The sequence below is a fragment of the Mercenaria mercenaria genome, chromosome 17 (assembly GCF_021730395.1).
Source record: "Mercenaria mercenaria strain notata chromosome 17, MADL_Memer_1, whole genome shotgun sequence".
In the NCBI taxonomy this organism is placed as follows: Eukaryota; Metazoa; Mollusca; class Bivalvia; order Venerida; family Veneridae; genus Mercenaria; species Mercenaria mercenaria.
In genome coordinates this window covers 5,924,452-5,943,025 of record NC_069377.1, presented here as the reverse complement: position 1 = coordinate 5,943,025, position 18,574 = coordinate 5,924,452, and the positions used below count along the sequence as shown (strand labels likewise).

The window sequence follows — 18,574 nt, the reverse complement described above, 5'->3', positions numbered from 1 at the left end:
TGTACGATAACGTTTAAAATATTTCCATGGAGACTAACTGAATGATGAAAAATATTTGAAAATGCGTTCGATAACGATAAAGACTATCTTTTATCTTAGGTACCACAGCTATAGCTCGGCGTTAGATAGATGCCAAACCATTATCGTCAAAATATTTGTGAATCACCTTAACTGTCATTAACTATATTGTCTACAAGGTGGTATAGGAAAATATCTCGCGCATCAGCCACTGAGAGGATTGTATTGGAATGAACGCAGTGCATTACTGAGACGAGTTTGCAATAGCGATATATATTTATATATACTCAATAGCAGATGTTAAAGGAACCTTCAGTTAGAAAAATAAATGCAGCGTGCAATGGATTATTTGTCAATTGTCTTCGTTTATCGGCAGTGAGACAAAGCGAATCCGTTTCAAATGTCTTTATGCTGATAGAAGAAGATAACTGAATGGGTTTCTGCTAGATCTTAAGGTATTTAATATGAAGAGTGCCCAGCTCGATTTTGTCTAAATACGGCAGCGTTATCGAAAGAAAATACTCGAAATTTGAGGAAAATGTGAATTCAGTTTAAAAGTGTACTTGCAGCAGACGAGAAGACACTTAAAAATGAAAACTGGAATTTTAATGACGAAATTTCAACGAATAGTTGGATTTAGAATAAAATGTTTATTATGGATATACTTGTTGTGTGGTAGTCTAGGGATACAATCACTTAAGACGCCCAAATGTCCACACACGTGCCTGTGCAGTGTGGACAAAATTACCGGAGATTTACGTGTGGATTGTACGAAGAAGAATCTGACATCATTCCCGGAAGGCTTGGACTTTAATACAGTTACTCTGTAAGTTTTCTTTTTACATTTCACTTTATTTATTTTTTTGCGACAAGACGAACACACCCCTTGTTCATTGTATTTTTAACTAATGTTCATAGTAACATTGTATCAACAGTATTCAAGTGACTACACATGACATGTTTTATGTTAGTGTAGTATTGTTATTTGCTCAGAGGAGTCAGTATAAACAATTTACGTCAAAATATCGATAATACATTCATTTTACCGATTTTGTCTGTGAAAAACTTTGATGCCTTTTCTAGACAAAATTGAAATAAAAACGCTGCAAAAATTCTCAAATTACATTTCATTTATAGCATATGTTGAGGTATACACTTCGTTTCTTCAGTTGAAAGTTTGTTTCAGTAGCATCCGAGGTACACAAGTACTGTGTCGCGTGAATATCACACGCGTGGTAATATTACCACGCGTGTGATAATTACGCGGCGGTGTGAGAATCGCACGGTTCCGGGTATAGCCGTGATAATCGCACGGGCGGTCTTAGCTTTAGATATATATACCAGTATGATACATAAAATTATTCAGGAATGATTTCTGCATCAATGGGTATAAAATAATTGGGTGTTCAGGCACGTATCAATTCGGGGTTGTGCATCAAAGCCACATACTTTAAAAAAAATGGGATTTTTTTTTCATAAATATAATTAAGTCTTTCTTTTTAGAATAGTTTCAATATTTTATCTGAATTGGACTGACATGAATATTAGGAATCCAGGGGCGGACAATGATGGGGAAAACACGTGCGTGCATACTAAAATATAATAATATTTTGGTAAAATGTTTATTTAAGGGAAACAATTATACTCTGTATAAGCGGACTATTTATGTGCGTGGAAACATAATTATAGCATTGCACGCTCTTCTTTTTTGAAAGAAATAAAGAAATCTATCTATCTTCGAAATCAATTATAAATATGTTTGTGTACTGCAATAAAACGAAATGTTTATGATGAGCTAATAGGTCTTTATAGAAACCAGGGGCGGATTATAATTGACGCCTTTTTGATAGAGAAATATGACGTACAGCGTATGTTAAAATCATACGGGTGTTGTTAGTTTTAGACATATATACAAAAACCACTTACAAGGTTATCAGGAATGATATTTAATATGCAGGTGCGTAGCAACTCGGTGTGTGCATCAAAGCAACATAGTTTTAAGAAAAAGGAAAGTGTTTTTTTTTTCATAAACAAAATGTTTCAGACCTTTTAAGAATAGTGTTAACACGTGTCCGTACATTTATTTTTAAACCGAATATTATGAACTGATACAATCTTTGATAATCCAGGGGCGGTTGAAAATGATCGAATTTTAAAAAATTTTCCGGGGGCGGCTAGTGAGGGTATACCACGATAAATGTCTATGCAGGCGGGTAATTGTAAGGTATATTAATATACTATAAAATGAAAAAATGTTTTCAGAAAGACTTCTGCACTATTTTAAAACTTATTTTTGATGGTAGCTTGAGGCCTCCAAGGGGCACCTAAAATGAAATAGCTTTTTTTGATGAAAAATTTTTTTTCTTTTAAAAGAAAAATTTATTCTTTTGGGGAGCAATTTCTGCGGGGAAAACACGCACCTGTAAATTTAATTTCACGTGTTTTTTTTCCGGTGTGCTTTAAAAATCAATGTTTCGCGATTTGATTCAAAATCAGGCAGGGGGTTATTGTTTTTTTGGGTTCGGGGGCCCCCTTTTTAAATCGAACGGAGTTGTTTCTAAGCTGGAACAACTGTTCAATTGACCTTCCTGGTTTGGGACAATATAAAATACGAGTACTGTTTTTAAAATTTTTAAAGAAAAATTTCCAGATTTAATGGTTTATTTTTTTCTTTTTTATTCAGGGTGAAGAAATCGGGTGTGAGCCCAAAAAAAACATATTTTAAAAAAATGGAAAATTAAAAAAGTATTTCATAAAAAATTTTGTTTTAAAAAGGGTTTCCCCGTAATTGTGATAAATACTGGCGGGTGGAATACAGGGTTTTTCGGGTATAACCGTGATAACGCAGGGTGGGTTTTTAGTTGTACACATTTTTTTCCAAAATGATACTAAAATTGTTCGGGAAATGTTTTTTTCTGCATCAAGGTATAAATTTGGCTATTAGGCGCTTAAATTCGGGGTGGCATCAAAGCCAAAACCCTTTGAAAAAAAAAGTTTTTTTTTTTTGAAAATATTTGCCTTTTTTTTTAAAATAGTTTCAGTTATTAAATTTTTTTATCAAAATTTGGGCTGAAATGCTAACACGAGCTGAAAAAATTTTAAAAAAAATCCAGGGCCTGGGCGGGTATGGGATTTTTTGCGGGGTATTTATTTATTAATTTAATATTCTGGTCGTGCAATCAAAAGGGGGAATAAAAGCAACTTTTTGAAAATAAAAGGGGGAAAAGTAATAAAGGGTATTTTTTTTTAAAGTTGTTTTAAAGGTTTTCCGTATTTTGCGATAACTACGGGGGCGGGGAGAATCACACGGTTTCGGGTATAGCCGTGATAATCGCACGGTGGTTTTAGTTTTAGACATTTTCATTAGTAAATAATATTATTCAGGATTGATTTTTGCATAAAGGGGTATAAAAAAAAGGGGTATTCAGGCGCGTATAAAATGGGGCTGTGCTCAAAGCCACTCTTAAAAAAAACGGGTGAGATCACACGGTTTGGGGGTATAGCCGGAAAATGCAGGGGGGTCTTATTTTTAGACTTTACTTTGAAAACGAGATGCCCAAGGGCAAATGTGGGCCCCCGGCTGTCAAAGGCGGGAGTTCACACAAAACTTGTCCCCCGAGACAAACTTTGGCCCAAATAAACAGTTGTGTGGGTTATTTTAACCCCAAATTTCAATGAAAAATTTATTGTGAACAAGGTCTTTTATACCCTTTTTTGCCCTTTTAAAAACTGCAAGTCTGACCTTAACCCTTTGAGTTTTTGCCAGGCTTTGCGGGCGATACCCATCTCATGGTGGTGAAAAGTGTGAAAAATTTTTTTAAAATCCCACATTCAATGACAGGTAAATTATGCAATATTTGACTTTAAACCCCACTTGTGCCCTTGACCATTAAGTTTGACGCGGTGTTGCATGCAAACCCATTCACGAGGGGGAACAATTGTGCCAGGCATTTTAAAACCCCAAATTCAAGACGATTTTTGCCCAGAAAAAGTCAAAAGGGCCGTATTTGCCTTTTAAAAACCGTGTGCCTTGCCCGTAAATTGTCTACTCGGGTGTTGCGCGCGACACGCCGTCTAATGATTGGTGAACAATTGGAAAGTTATTTTTTAAAACCCCCAAAATAAATCAATGACAAACTTATGGTCAGGAAAACGAATAGGGAGGGAAACCCCGAAAAACCCTTTTGGGAAAAACGGGCTCTAAAAAAAAAAGGGTTTGGAATCAACGGTTTCGGCTAGCTGTGAAAATCGCAGGGCGGTTTAGCTTTAATTTATACATTATAAATTAAAAATTATATCCATATAAATGATCAGATAGTGTTTTTTGTTTGTTGATTTTTTCTAAATAAATCACTTTTTTCTTTTATATAAAAAAAACCTTTTTTATTGATTATGTATTGATAGAAACAAAAAATAAGAAAAAATTTGCTGAGAAATCAAATTTCACCTTTTGATCAGGCCTTTCACTTTTTTTTATATTCAGGAATGTTTTTCGCACCAAGGGTATAAAAATTTTGGGTATCCAGGCGCGTTAAAAACGGGCGTGTGCATAAAAGCCCTTTCCCTTGAAAAAATGTTTTTTTTTTAATAAAAATAATTGTTTTGGATTTAACGTGCACCGCAAATGATGGAAAATGGCGACTTCCCTCTAATGGTGGAGGAAGACCCCGGGTGCCCTTCGTGCATTATGTCATCACGACGGGCCCCGGGGTAGAACCACAACCTTCCGTCCAGCTGGATGGCTTCCTCACATGAAAAATTAAACCCCCGATGAGGCTCAAACCCAATCGAAAAGGGCAAGTTTTAAAAGTCAGCGACCTTAACCACTTGGCCAGGGGCCCCCAATCTTTCTTTTAGAATAGTTTCATTTTTTTTTTAATATTTTTGAAAGTTGGTTATATGACCAATCTCTCTATCAACTTAATGATCCTGGGTCAAAGTTTTTGAGTTACCGGAAACCACTGCATACCGACCGATGACAAAACATCTGCAAACAATTCCCCCTCCTTCTCCGAAAGTGTGCATGTGATGTCAAAATGAAAAAAAAATCGGGGCCTTTTTTTATTCTTTCTAATTTCCCAAAGGGTTCATCTTTCTGTGCTTCATATTTAACCCCCCCGGATTACGCCTTGTTTACTATTAACAAGGAAATAAAGCCATATTTTCTGCGATAAACAACGGTTGCGAAAAGGGTGGAAAGAACCTTATGACATCAATTATGCGTCAATTACAGCATGACTTTCGATATATTACCCCTGGGAAAATGAAGTCTAACATAATAATTATTTAAGGGGGTTCAATAAAAAAAATCCCGGGCCCAGGAAACCAAACATAGTTGGTTTGCGACCGCAGGACCCGGGAACACCCTGCACTTCGCACTTGGGAAAAAGCATAAATTACCACTATCGAAAACCCCCCTTGTTGATTTCTCATGGGCGGCCAATTATAGTTCGGGTAAAAAACCCCTAAGACTTTTTTAAAATTTTTTTCAAAAAAGTTTTTTAAAACAAAGGGGGGGTTTTTTTAAACTGGTGGATTTAGATTCTATAAGGAAAAATTTTAAAGAAACATTTTTATGAAACTTTCAAATTTTATTTTATTTTTTACAATTATAATCAAAAACACCAACAAATGGCTCCAATGGCTGATAAGATTTTGCATAATAACAAAGTTTTTTAAAATATTATGAATAGAAGATAAAACAAAAAGTGTATCAAAAAATATACAAGTACATTTTAAGCAAAAAGGGCAAATTTATTAAATTTTGGTGCAAGGTTATGCATCTTGTGTCATATGATGGGGTGTGTTTGAACAACTATTTTAAGTTTATTAGAAATGGTAAGACTTGTGTTGAAAGATTCAAGCTATAGTCAAAATGTGTATTGTAAAAAAACTAAACCCCCAATTTAAAAGTCCAAAAGGGAATAATTAAACCCAAATTATTACAGTTTTTTAACTCTTGCCTATAAGACTATTATTTAAAACGTGAAAAAATTTTAAAAGGCCATAGTCGTCAAATCCTTGATGGGTTATGTACTTTTGCCTAAAACATTAAATAAAAAATTACTGTTGAAAAGTTTCAATCTTTAAAAAGGCCCTTTTTAAAAATATGGACTGGTAAAAAAATTAAAACGGGGGTAATGTCAATCCCGATGCCATGGTGAGTATGATAGGTTTCTTTTTTTAAATTAATCTAATTTAAACAAAAAAACCCCCTGAACTGTGATTCTTGAAGGCCACTTAAGATAACTGTAAATTAAAATCATCATATATGAAAGCCTCTTAAATCAAATTTCCAAAAATTTGAATAAAAATTCATCTTCTTTGACCATTATAGGCCTCATATGGTATAAACTCCACTGGCAGCAGTGTGCCAAGAAAGCAACTTCAAAAGTGATGGTGCCCTAAAACGATAAAAAAATTTTTAAAATGATGTCACTTATTGCAGAAAATTTGAAAAATTATTGCATACTGAAATAGCTAAATTTGGTTTTATCCAAAAATTTTCCCTTTTAATCTTTTTTTTAAAAGTTGCTTTTTGTTTAAATTAAGCACTTTATATGAAGGTCCCTGACATTAAAATTTTTTGAAAAAAAACAAAACAAAACAAAAAAAGAAAACAACAACAAGAAAAAAAAAAAAAAACCATGATATGATATGTTCAAAAGTTTTTGTCTCAATTCTTTTAAGTCAAAATTTAAACCCAAGGTTACTCCCTTGGTTTTCATAGGTTTGATAAACAAATTTATATAAATGCTATTTTCTCCAAAATTCTGACAAAATAGTATATGGACAATTTTAGCCTACATTTTTTTTAATCAACTAGCTAAATTTATTCCCTATTATTTTTTCCCCCCACTAAAAGGTCCCTGTCCAAAACCAATTTGATAAGGAAATTCATAAAACACCGGGTTTGACATGTAGTCCATTTTTGGGATCATAAATTTTAGGAAAATATGTCTACATATTGGTTTTTCCATGTTTTTGCATTTTTGATTGAAATCAGTTTTTTTTCAAATATACCATTTTTTATTTTGATGATATATATTGTAATTTTCAGTATGTTGGTAATGCCCCAAACCCAATTAAAATTTAAACTTTACAGCAACGAAATTCCATCCCTTTTAAAAAAAATTCCCTGATTAACAAAATAATTAAATGTATTTAAAAAAAAATAAGGAAGTAAAATTTACTTTTTTTTCTTTTATTATGATTAATCTAAGTAACAAAATAAAAACCAAAAAAAAATTATCACTGCTGGATTTTATTAAAATTTAATGAAGTGCTCTTTGATTTTAATTTAAATTTCATTGAAAATAAAATTATTATCATAAAATAAAAAGTACTGTTGTTCTTACCCACATTAACCCCAAATTTAATAAGTGTTTTAAAATTGTTGTAAAAGGTAAAAAGTGATTTGCTGTAAAGAGAAAACTGTCACATGCAATCGTGTATAAAACATAGCTTTATGTAGCTGTTATGATAAAACAGAAAGCTGTCTATCAAAGTTAGCCTTGTAAATTTGGGCCCCTTACTGCAATCATTGCAGAGATAATTTCATTAGGGAAAATTTGTTTCAAATTTCTAAAAAAAGGGGTTTCACTCTAAAAATATTGCTGACGTGTCCCTTGTAAAAACATGTGAAATTCTTTGAAAGCAAAAATTTTTTAACTTAAGAAAAAAAATTGAACAATGTTACGCCAGGTTGAGTGTCGAGCTAAATTGTGTAGTGGAAATCCACCTATGATTCACAGCTCCTTTTAAGTGAGTTAAAAAGGCAAAACAAAATTTTGAAAAAAACAAAAAAATTCACGGCCTTCAAGGCTTGTAAGTTCTCTATCCAATAGAATATTTCCACTGATGCAGGTTTTAGCATGAAGTTTCATTTCTTGTCTTAATGGGTAATTAATTTTTTAGTTTACTTTTAGAAAAATCTATAGGCAAAGATGATAAAAGCACGGGGTAAAAAAAACAAAACTGTTTTAAAAGCAAATAAAGGACTCATTTTAATACACTGTACCTACATTTTTGGGAAGTATTCCAAGTTCAAAAACAAGATTTCAATATTCTAAAATTTTCCCAATTTCCTTTTAAAAAGAAATTTTGCATTATCAAAAATATTTATGTCAAAAGTCCCATAATCATAAAATTAATGAAAAACTTTAATGCTTTCAAACTTTAAGTATTTTACCTCTTAAAACTTAACATTGAATGATTTTTTAAATCTAAGAAATTTGAAAAAAGGGCAAAGTTTTTTTTCCAAACCATTGCCTTTTTCCTTTTAACATACCTTTCTGTAATATGACACTACAAAAAATCATGTTTATATAATGCATAATGGCAGTTTGCCCAGTAAACACACGATATCGAAATAGCCCTAGATTAAAATATTTAAAAAAAAAATTTCTAAATTGTGAATATAGCTTGCTACAATCTGGATTCTAAAAGTAAATTTTTCCAAAAAAAAAAACACTAAATTTGAGTGGCATTGACAATATTCATCAAAGTAAAAAAATTACAAAGTTTGAAAATTTTTTTTAAAATAATTTAATTATCAGTCTTGTGGCCCTAGTCTAGAAAAATTTTGGAACTTATATAGATAACTTACAAATACTTTTTTTTAAAAACTATTCACCCCTGGTTTTTTTAGACTGTAAAAATGTCCACCTTACCTAAATCTTGAAATGGGGTGTCTTTCCCGCGCAAATATTGGTAATCTTTCCCATTAAATTTTAAAATGGTTCAGTCAACCATTGACTTTTTAAGTACCGTCTGAAAAATACATTTATATGTTGATAAATAGGGTTTTTTACAGTGATCGCTATGAGGGAAAATTCTGAAAAAGAAACCCAATTTTTTTTTTTGAAAAAAGAATCACCACTTTGGGAAAATACTAAATTTTTATTAAAATTAATTCAACTCAATTTAATAAATGGGAAAGTACAATGGATTTTCTTAGTTTTAAAAAAGTTTCACTGTAGAAAAATAATTAAATGATGAAATTTTTTTTTTTGTTAGCATTAATTTTGTAGTAACTTATAATTTTCATTAAAAATTTTGGGAAAAATTTGGGTCACATCTTTATTTAATAAAAAAGTATCAGTAAAAACTGAGAGCCCTTCTGAAAAAAAAAGTTAATGTGCTATAAATTTTTGTGACCCCTCCCCCCCCCCCCCACCCCCAAAACCCCCGACTTTTTTTAACCCCAAAAACAGATCCTCCCCGTCCCGTCGATTGGGGGCCTAAACCCTGTGAATTGATATTGCCCGAGAATATAAATTTTTTGCCCCACAAAATTGGTTTTTTTCTGTGTTATGCATTGGTTTTTTTTTTTTTTTTTTTTTTTTCGAAGTCCAAAATTGTTTTAAAAGATAATTACTAAACTGATTGCTCATCATGTTGATAATGTCCCGGCCCGTTAAAATTTCAATCTTTAGCAAAGCAGTTTCATCCTTTAAAAATAAAAAATTTTTTTTAAAAAATTAAGTTTGTTTATTCAATGATTTGTCTTTTTATCAAAAGTAAAAAATAAAACTGCAAAAATTTAATTGCGAATTTTATTAGAAATTAAAGAAGCCCTCAGTTGCATTTTTTTTAGAAAAAAGGGGATTGGACAGAAGTTTTTATTTTTTAAAAAAGCATAAATTCCCCCTTTCGTCTAAAAAGGTTTTTTTTATGTTTTCAAAAAACCCAGCAATAAAGATATATTTTTGTTCAAAATACACAAAATTTTTTTTTTTCTAAAAACTAAGTGCCTTAAAAGCATTTTTTTTCATTTTGATAAAAAAAACGCATGATGAGATGTAAATCAAAAATATGATAAAAAAAACTGTTTTATCTTTCAATTGGTTTTTAATGTACCCTATTCAAACAATTTCCAAAATGGTTTAAAAGGTGGAACTGTTTGCTACAAAGGTGAGAAATATCCCTGCAAATTTATTTATGCGTGCTTTACAGTAGCTTTTTTTGTAAACAAAAGCAAGTCTAAAATGGCCGACTTGTGTTTTGGCCCCCCCTCCAATACCGACCTTTCTCCCCTAGGCCCACTTTCAGCACAAAAATCGGGTTTTTTTAAATTTTTATTTACTGTAAAAGTAAAACAGAATTAATTAGCTCTGTGTATTTAACTGTTCTTGAAAAAGGGTCCTAAAAAGCTCTCGGGGGCTTAGTTTTTTGTTTCACGCTAGTAAATAAAAATTTCCTTTACCTTTACCTATTCCAATTAGTCAAAAAAATTTTTACATTAGTTGTTCATATTTGGTTTTTTTTAAAAAATGAAGAAAAAGTGGGACATAGGTTTAAACCTATTTCTTATGGTGGGCACCTATTTTATTTTATCAAAAACTTCAAAAACAAGGAAAAAACTTGGGGGAAATGTGAAAAAAACTTCAGAAAATAGTTCGCCTTAATTTTTAAATTATGAATTTCAAAATTTCAGATGATTGGTGATAAATGTTGCAGTGTTTTATGATAAGGAAATATATTAACATTATTTTTTCAACTATAAGATATAGGTGTAATGTGTATGGTTTGAAACTTTTCAATCAATTGTTTGCGGGGATTTGGGTTTTTTAAAAACAGCCTTTCTGCACCCAAATCTGCTGAAAATAAATTTTACCTAGAAAAATTTTTTGTTAATGAAAAATTTTTTTTAAAATTTTTTAAAACCATTTTTTTTCCCCAAATTTTGAAAGTTTTTAAAACATGCCAAATTTCAGTGTCGTAGTCTTAATTTCTAAAATTTTTTAACTCAAAATTGAGTTATATTGCAGATGCACAGGGGGGACATACCGAAAACATAAATTTTCATGATTATTGTTTAGTTCATTAAAAAAAAATTTCACAACAACAATGTTTTAACGCATGTGTTTCTTTTTAAAAGAAAAATAAGTGACTTTAAACTTAAACCACACATTGAAATCATTATTTCATGCACTGTTACAGAGATTGAAAATGACAAAAACCATGCCTGGTAAAAATGTGACAGTAAATTTATACATAATTTTTTTTGTTATAAGAAGATGCACGGGGGGCCCCAAAATGCAGCAAAAATTATTCATTAAATTTTGTTTGGGGGGGTTTTTTTTGGGTAACATTTCCCCTTTGGGGAAAAGGGGAATTTTTCGTAAACTTAAGAGCTTTAGAAGCCAAACAAATTTAGTTTCCCCTTTTTTTAAATTGAAAAATGGGTTTCTTAAAAAAATGCAAACAATGAATTTTTTAAAATTGCCAGGTTTTTTATAAGGTAAATTAAATGAAAAGTCAAAAAAGGGTGCACAGGGGCCCTCCTTTTTGCTTTTTTTTAAAGTTGAACAGCCTTATATGTCAAATTGAAAGCTGCTTTTTTATCAACTGTAACTTCCTTTTAAAGGGAAAAAGAGTGTGCACAGAAAAACCAAAATATGGATTTGGACGCATTGATCCCGACAGCCGCGCTCTGCACGTCTGATCAAGAACCCTGCGTTTACTTTTAAAGCTTCTTGGAAATTTGAGAAATGTTCGAACAGCATGGGTCCTGACCACCTGTGCAAATGCGCGGCTGGTCGGACCATGCTGGTCGCCAAAAACCCAAATAGGTATGTTGGTTTTTCATGGTACGGCTCAAATAAAATTAACAATTTTATTTAAAAAAAAAAATTAAAAGAAACTGCACTTAACAACTAAAAAGTTGCAAAGGGGAATTTTTGGTTAATAATTATAAAAAGTCTGGAAAAATTGATCTATTTAAAAAAAAAAAACAACTGGTCTTCACAGTGAAAGGATAAAGTCTTAGAAAAACATTAGGGCTTTAAAAAAATGGGGTTTTTGAAATTGAGTTTCCACATTTAAAAAATTTTTACTTTTTTACTACATTTTTTGTGAAGAGGGTTCCATCACAAATGTGAAATTTGGTGAGAGTAAGAAGTTGGATGAAAAAAAAAAGTATTTTTTTTTAAAAAATGCAGAGTTTAAGCTTTCTGGGAACCCCTCTCGATTCCCTTCTTTGGATAACCCGTACTATTCATATGAGAAAGTCCTGACCCCTGGGGTCGAAAACCCCAAACCCCCGGTTGGCTGACCAACAATTACATACCAAAATTTTTCATAAATCAATGAAAAATATCGTCGGAAAGCATTTTGGGGTAGGGCTAATACGTGTCCTACAGAGGTGAGGCCCCAGGGTTTGATTCCCGGCAAACTCCATTGCGGTGTGACCTTGGGTAAGGACTTTATCTGTTCCTCAGTCCCCAGCTGTAAAGGGTACTCGCAATTGCGGGGGTAAAGGGAATTGGTTTTAATGTTCTTAAAAAAGGGTCGCTCAAAGCTCTACGAGTTTGTTCATTTTTCCAAAGCGCGTTAGATAAAATTTCCTTTAACGAATCCCCTTTGAAAATGTTTTTTTTTTAAATTAATTTCAAAAATCCAATATCCCTTGTTCCATAGATAGGATCCCTTTTAAAAATTTTGGATTAATATCCAAAATGAACTTTAAAAAACGGATCACTTTTTCATTTCAGTAGTTTAAAAAAGTAAAAATCCAAATTTCAACTGCTTTGTAGACCTAGAAACATATTGTAAAATTTTGTCACTCTGGCCAGGGTTTGGCTGAAGAACTTCAAAAAGTTTAGAGCACCCGCACACTAAGTACTGTAGGGGGTTTATTTTAAACTGGTTTTATGTAAACTACGATCCTTTTTTTATGTGGGAAAAAGATAATAAATAAACAAGTGCTGTCAAACGAAAAATTTGAATCTACAAGATTTTATTTCAAAGGCAAATCTACTTTTTTTTCGATTTTCAGCTCCGCCCCTTGCTTTAGGCGGCGAATGATGAAAATTAAAAAAGTCGAATCACGCTTTTCTCCCCGGTGTAATTTTCACCCATAAAAGTATTTGCCTATGGGTATGTCAAACAAGTTATTAGAGTCTTAAAATTAAAAGAATTTTTTCTGAAGAATAATAGGCATTTTTGAAATTAAACCAACTCATTTTTTTTTTTTTGGGACCGCGGCCATGTTTTTTTTGTTTTTTTAGCAAAAAAGGGGATTTCCCGAGCGTGTAAATCTTTTTATTTTGAGTAGTATTTAAAAACGCCATGCACAAAATTTAACCCTTAGCAGTTTTTAAGACAATCGATTCGTGAAAAAGTAAGTTACGTTTTGCAAGTTTTTTTTTAAGCCCATAAAAACCGGGAAAATACTAAATTGGGCATATTAAAAACATTTTATTTTTAAAATTTTAGAATATAAAAAAAATCAAATTTTAATTTAAAAAAATATCTTTTAGAAATTTTAAAATGCAAAATTTTGAAATATTAACAAAGAATAACATTGGGGGAGGTTTTGAAAAAAATTTTAAACCGGGACCTGGTCACGACCGTGGATAAACACGCTAACCCGCACGATTGATTTGTTATAAAAATTTTTAACTATAATACAAAAGCAAATTTGCAAAGACAAAGCTTGTAAGTGTTCAATAAAAAATGTAAAGTAAGAACTGTGAGAGGCAGAAAGATCTGGTTTCATTAGAATATTTGAGCCGCACCATGAGAAAACCAACATAATGCATTTGCGACCAGCATGGATTCAGAGCAGTCTGCGCATCCGCGCAGTCTGGTCACATGACTAACGGTTTCTTTAATTGCAATAGCCTTTGAAAGCGAACTGCCTGGATCCTGGTCTAGATCCATGCTGGTCGCAAATGCACTATGTTGGTTTTCTCATGGTGCGGCTTATTTAGTTTTACTGTTCTCAGTTATTAATAGGTGTAGATAGACATGCCGAGGAAACCGTATCATCACATTAGGCAAGAACTCATTGATTTTCCACATATTGTTCCCCAAAACTATACTTTGCAAACGAGCATTTACTCAAGAGAAAAAAGCTAATTGGATTGAGTAGCCAGTGCTATTTATTAGATTGGACAGGGTTTAAAATCCGTACAATTACTAATGTCCGTTTTTATCCGAATACTGGGTACATAGGAAAGTTGATTTCGGTTCCTGTAATAAATCAGGGCCAAGTTTCTGTCTGGAATGGCAAATATGTATTCTTGAGAGCAATTAATGTTTCAGTTTGATAATACAAATTGCTGCCGATATTTACAAAATTCTTTTCTGCGTATTTATTTGTATTAGATGAATGTTTTATTAAATCGATTGAAGTATAAATACCTAGAGATGAACAGAGTTGAAACACCTTATAATTTGTATTACCTACTCGACACATGGATATCAAAGCTCTCAAATGGCAAAATCGTAGAAATTCATAGTAAAGCATTTTAAAAAGGCGAAGAAGAACACACATCAAATATCTGAAAGACTATATTCGATTATTAGACAGGTTTAACATTTCATCTAATATTTACAGGCATAATTAAAACATGCAATTATAATCTTCTTAAAGGTGAAGTGTGTTTGTCATTTGAAAGATTTTGCAACCTTGACCTCAGGCTAATGTATTATCTGATTACCATTTTGTGTTTTTTTTTCTTCTTTTCTTTAAATGATCATTAGAGTGCCTTCAAGAGTCGGGGTTTTCTTGTTTGAATCTCGTCATTAGTATAGTTCAGAAATGTTGGCGTGAAATAATGAAAGAGAAATTTATTGTTTAGAGTAAAACTCATAGCAGTGCAATTTTGATGTATTTCCGTACTTAAAAAATGTAATGTAGTTAACAAACTTAACTGAAAAGATACAGGGTCCATACTTTTCATTAAATTTCTACAGGGTGTGCGACAAAAGCAATGTGTTTATTCGCATTCATGACTTGTTTAATCTTACAGATATTAACTCTGTCTGGGTGGAAAACAATTCCAGCTATCATTTGAATGTGTTTCACACTATCTAGACTAATATGTCGTAGCAGTTTTGTTTTTGATGTTACGAGTTAGCCTGGTGGGATTTATTTATGGCAAAAGATTACTTTTTTACATTCAATAATAGCCAATATGTGTTATATAATTCTATAATTTTCCGTGTGAATCAGGTGTCGATTAACTGTTAAACGAACTTGGGAAAAAATTCTACGGAGTTCCGTTAGGGCCATCGCGTCCTCTATTAAACTGTTCCTGCGGGAAGCGCGATATCACAATGGCGAAGCGCAATATCACGATGGTAAAACTGCGAAATAATTTAAGATAATTTAATATGTCACCATTGCCGCAGCTTTCAAACCAGATGGAATTTACTTTCGTTTTCGATGACTGTAAATAACACGGGAATCGTTCTAAAATCCACGTCACTTTCCAAGGCTCGTAAGAAACCATATATCCGTGTGACCGGCATCCCTGGGCGCAAAAAATGAATATCAAGAAATTTATCATGTGGGGGAAATTTTATTTTCTACACTATTTAGACTACATGTGTAATTGCTTCCCCCTAAAAGAAATAAAAGACAAGTTGTTGTCGTTTTGATAACGAAGTACAAATCGTAAGAAAGTTAAAGGTTTGGTGTTTTGAGTTACAGTGACTATCCTAACACTCGTATAAACTTACAATTTACCATTTTGTAGAAAACAAAATTACGTTATACACAACGTCATCAGAAAATTTACATTGAGTCCATGGGGTTTTACTTCTTGTTTATGGCTGAATTTCGTCACTGTTTAATACATGTGTTTGATTATTTATGCGGATTTCTTCAAAACAGGCAACATTCTTACGTATCCATTATCTCAGCCAAAAGTTGTTCATCATGTTTTATAAATTCCTTTAAGTCTGTCCACTTAGCTCAAAAATGAGAGCACAGATCTACGGATTGCGTTGTCACGAGTTCGATCCCCGGGCGAGGTATATGATCTGCGTGAAGATTTGATTATAGAAGCCAGTGTGCAATTTCGTGCTCCGCCTCTGATTCATGTGGGGAAGTTGACAGTTAATTGCGGAAAACAATTTGTAAGTACGGGTACATAATCCAGAAAAGCTGGTCAGATAAATTGCCTGCCGTTACAAAAATTGAAGTAACAGTTAACATAATAGTCTTACAAGTTCTCTAGACATAACTGACTTTCCCGAACCTTTGTATTTAAAGGTAAGTTTGACCTTAATATAGATCAACTGTTGTTACCCGGTCATTAAAGACGAGACAATGTATGTAGATAGATATCATAATCATATGTCAGCAGTAATTCAGACAAAAACACGAAGAGAGTCCCAGGCAGTAAAAAGATAATAAAAGGGTGTTAGTCAATAGAAAAATTATCTCAAGTAACGCCGGAAAGCGCTCTATCTTTCCTGAACAAATTGATTTGCAAATAGCATGGCGTCAAAATTTTAATGCTTTTCTGACACAAAAGAGTTAAATTATATTATTATAAGTGTTGGTGCATTTGTAAAAATGCCGACTGAAAACAAAGCAGTAATGCATAACACTTACAGTTGTTAAAAGTATTCTTGTAAAAAAGCATTTGTCTTTTCAACGTGATATTACGCATGTTTTGTTGCATAACACCATTTTTGCAAGGAGTAAAAACAAAAAAAAATAAAATAAATAAAAATAAACGGCGAAAACAAAAACGATTTCTTTCCAGATGAGTGCAAGAAATTACAAGCATGCTTCGTTCTTTTTCTGCAGACGGTGAAATCTTGATGTTTTTGTTTATATTTTTGTTTGTTTTTTTGGTTTACTATTACAGTTAACGTAACTAGTCTTCATGCATTCTGCATTCCTGCATTCTAACCTGTAACTGCCATGCAACTTACCATATGAGCCGCGCCATGAGAAAATCAACATAGTGGCTTTGCGACCGACCAGCATGGATCCAGAGTAGCCTGCGCTTCTGCGCAGTCTGATCAGGATCCATGCTGTTCGCTTTCAAAGCCTGTTGCAGTTAGAGAAACTGTTAGCGAACAGCATGGATCCTGGCCAGACTGTTACTTCTGACACAATGTCTTCTATCAGATCACCAGAAAGAACATACATGTACTCCTCACCTGGGGATCAAATTCATAAATCCGCCATAGATCTTTGTTTAACGTTGAATTTAAACCCGTTGCGTCTACAATGACTGCGTCAACAAAAAGACAATCTTAGAGTATGATTCTTCCATTTCTTGTTGTCTTAATATGTAACTTGAAAGAGCCGCAAGATGTGCGTTTGTTAATTTACTTGTGTATCGATTAACTGCCCTATAGGAATATTCTGTCCAGCAGTTTACCCTTCGTCATATGGCATATGGTAAATAGTACCTTTGTAGATATACGCAGCTTGCGAAATGGCCATATTGCTGTTACCTTTTAACTTATTTGCAACAATAAAAACTGACACCTTACCTAGATCGACTGCAGGCATAATTTTTATTCAATATCAGAAGATTCTTCTGTATATTCAAATGTGACATATGATCCACCAACCATTGTATTTGGCGTGAACATGCAGATTTTATTAGTATTCAAGTCTGTGAGGCGGTAGACATATTACGAGTAGCGAATTGGATGTTTGTGTAAGATAGAGGTTGATATCTAAGACAGCAGTTTAACACATGAGCCGTGCCATGGGAAAACCAATATAGTGGCTTTGCGACCAGTATGGATCTAGACCAGCCTGCGCATCCGCGCAGTCTGGTCAGGATCCATGCTGTTCGCTTTCAAAGCCTATAGCAATTAGAGAAACCATTAGCGAACAGCATGGATCCTGACCAGACTGCGCGGATGCGCAGGCTGGTCTGGATCCATGCTGGTCGCAAAGCCACTATGTTGGTTTTCCCATGGCACGGCACACATATTGATGAATGTATGATATGTTCAACACTTGTTGATATTAGAAACATACCAAAAGTTTAAAATTTAAAAAAATGAGATTGGTTTAGAATAACATTTGTCATTAATATAGCTTTATGTCGAAAGTTCGGCAACGGAATAATATAATCATACAGTGCTTATTCAAAAGCATTATACTGTTTAAACATGTTTCATTTTTCGCAGGTTTTTCAAAAGCAAGCGATATACTGTTTAAACATATTTCATTTTTCGTTGGTTTTTCAAAAGCGATATACTGTTTGTACATGTTCCAATTGTCTCTCGTTTTTCAAAAGCATTGTACTGTTGAACATGTTTCATATGGCGTTTGTTTTCAAAAGCGATATACTGTTTTAACGTGTTTCATTTATCAATGGCTTTTCAAAACCCCTTTACTATTTGAACGTGCTATATTTGTCACTGATTTTTATTACAGTAAAGAAAATAAAGTGCAGACATTTTCCATTTCACCAGGACAGTCTCTTAAATAGTCTAGAATTTGTCACTAAAACATATATAACAGAAAAATCACAAACTCATAAATTTTGTGACAAATTCTTAATTATAAAATCACTTGCCTTCGAGCCCTCAATCATAAATAAGTACTTGTCATTCAGAAGTATGTTGTAACAGAAGTTACCGGTCATGTGACATTTCTTTCTTTCTTTTTATGTAAATGGTTGAAATGCTGTTCTTCCATTAATTGAGTAGGACCCATTCTATATACAATGCTGATATCTCCGCTAAACAGGTCATAAAATCACATTAACTAAATTGATATTGATGCCTTTGATAACCGAGGTCAGAATGTTCAGAAATGAAAACTCGTTACATTTCACAT

General features: G+C 32.8%; 1 protein-coding gene across 1 annotated transcript in view; it reads left to right on the top strand.

Annotated features, from left to right (window-relative positions):
- The first annotated feature begins 303 nt into the window (after nucleotides 1-303).
- Nucleotides 304-18,574, top strand: part of LOC123536384 (leucine-rich repeat-containing G-protein coupled receptor 5-like) — a 135,646-nt gene continuing 117,375 nt past the window's right edge. Inside the window, exon 1 of the mRNA XM_045319526.2 lies at nucleotides 304-844. Coding sequence (XP_045175461.2) covers nucleotides 609-844 — 236 coding nt within the window. The 5' untranslated portion in view covers nucleotides 304-608. The remainder of the gene's footprint in view (nucleotides 845-18,574) is intronic.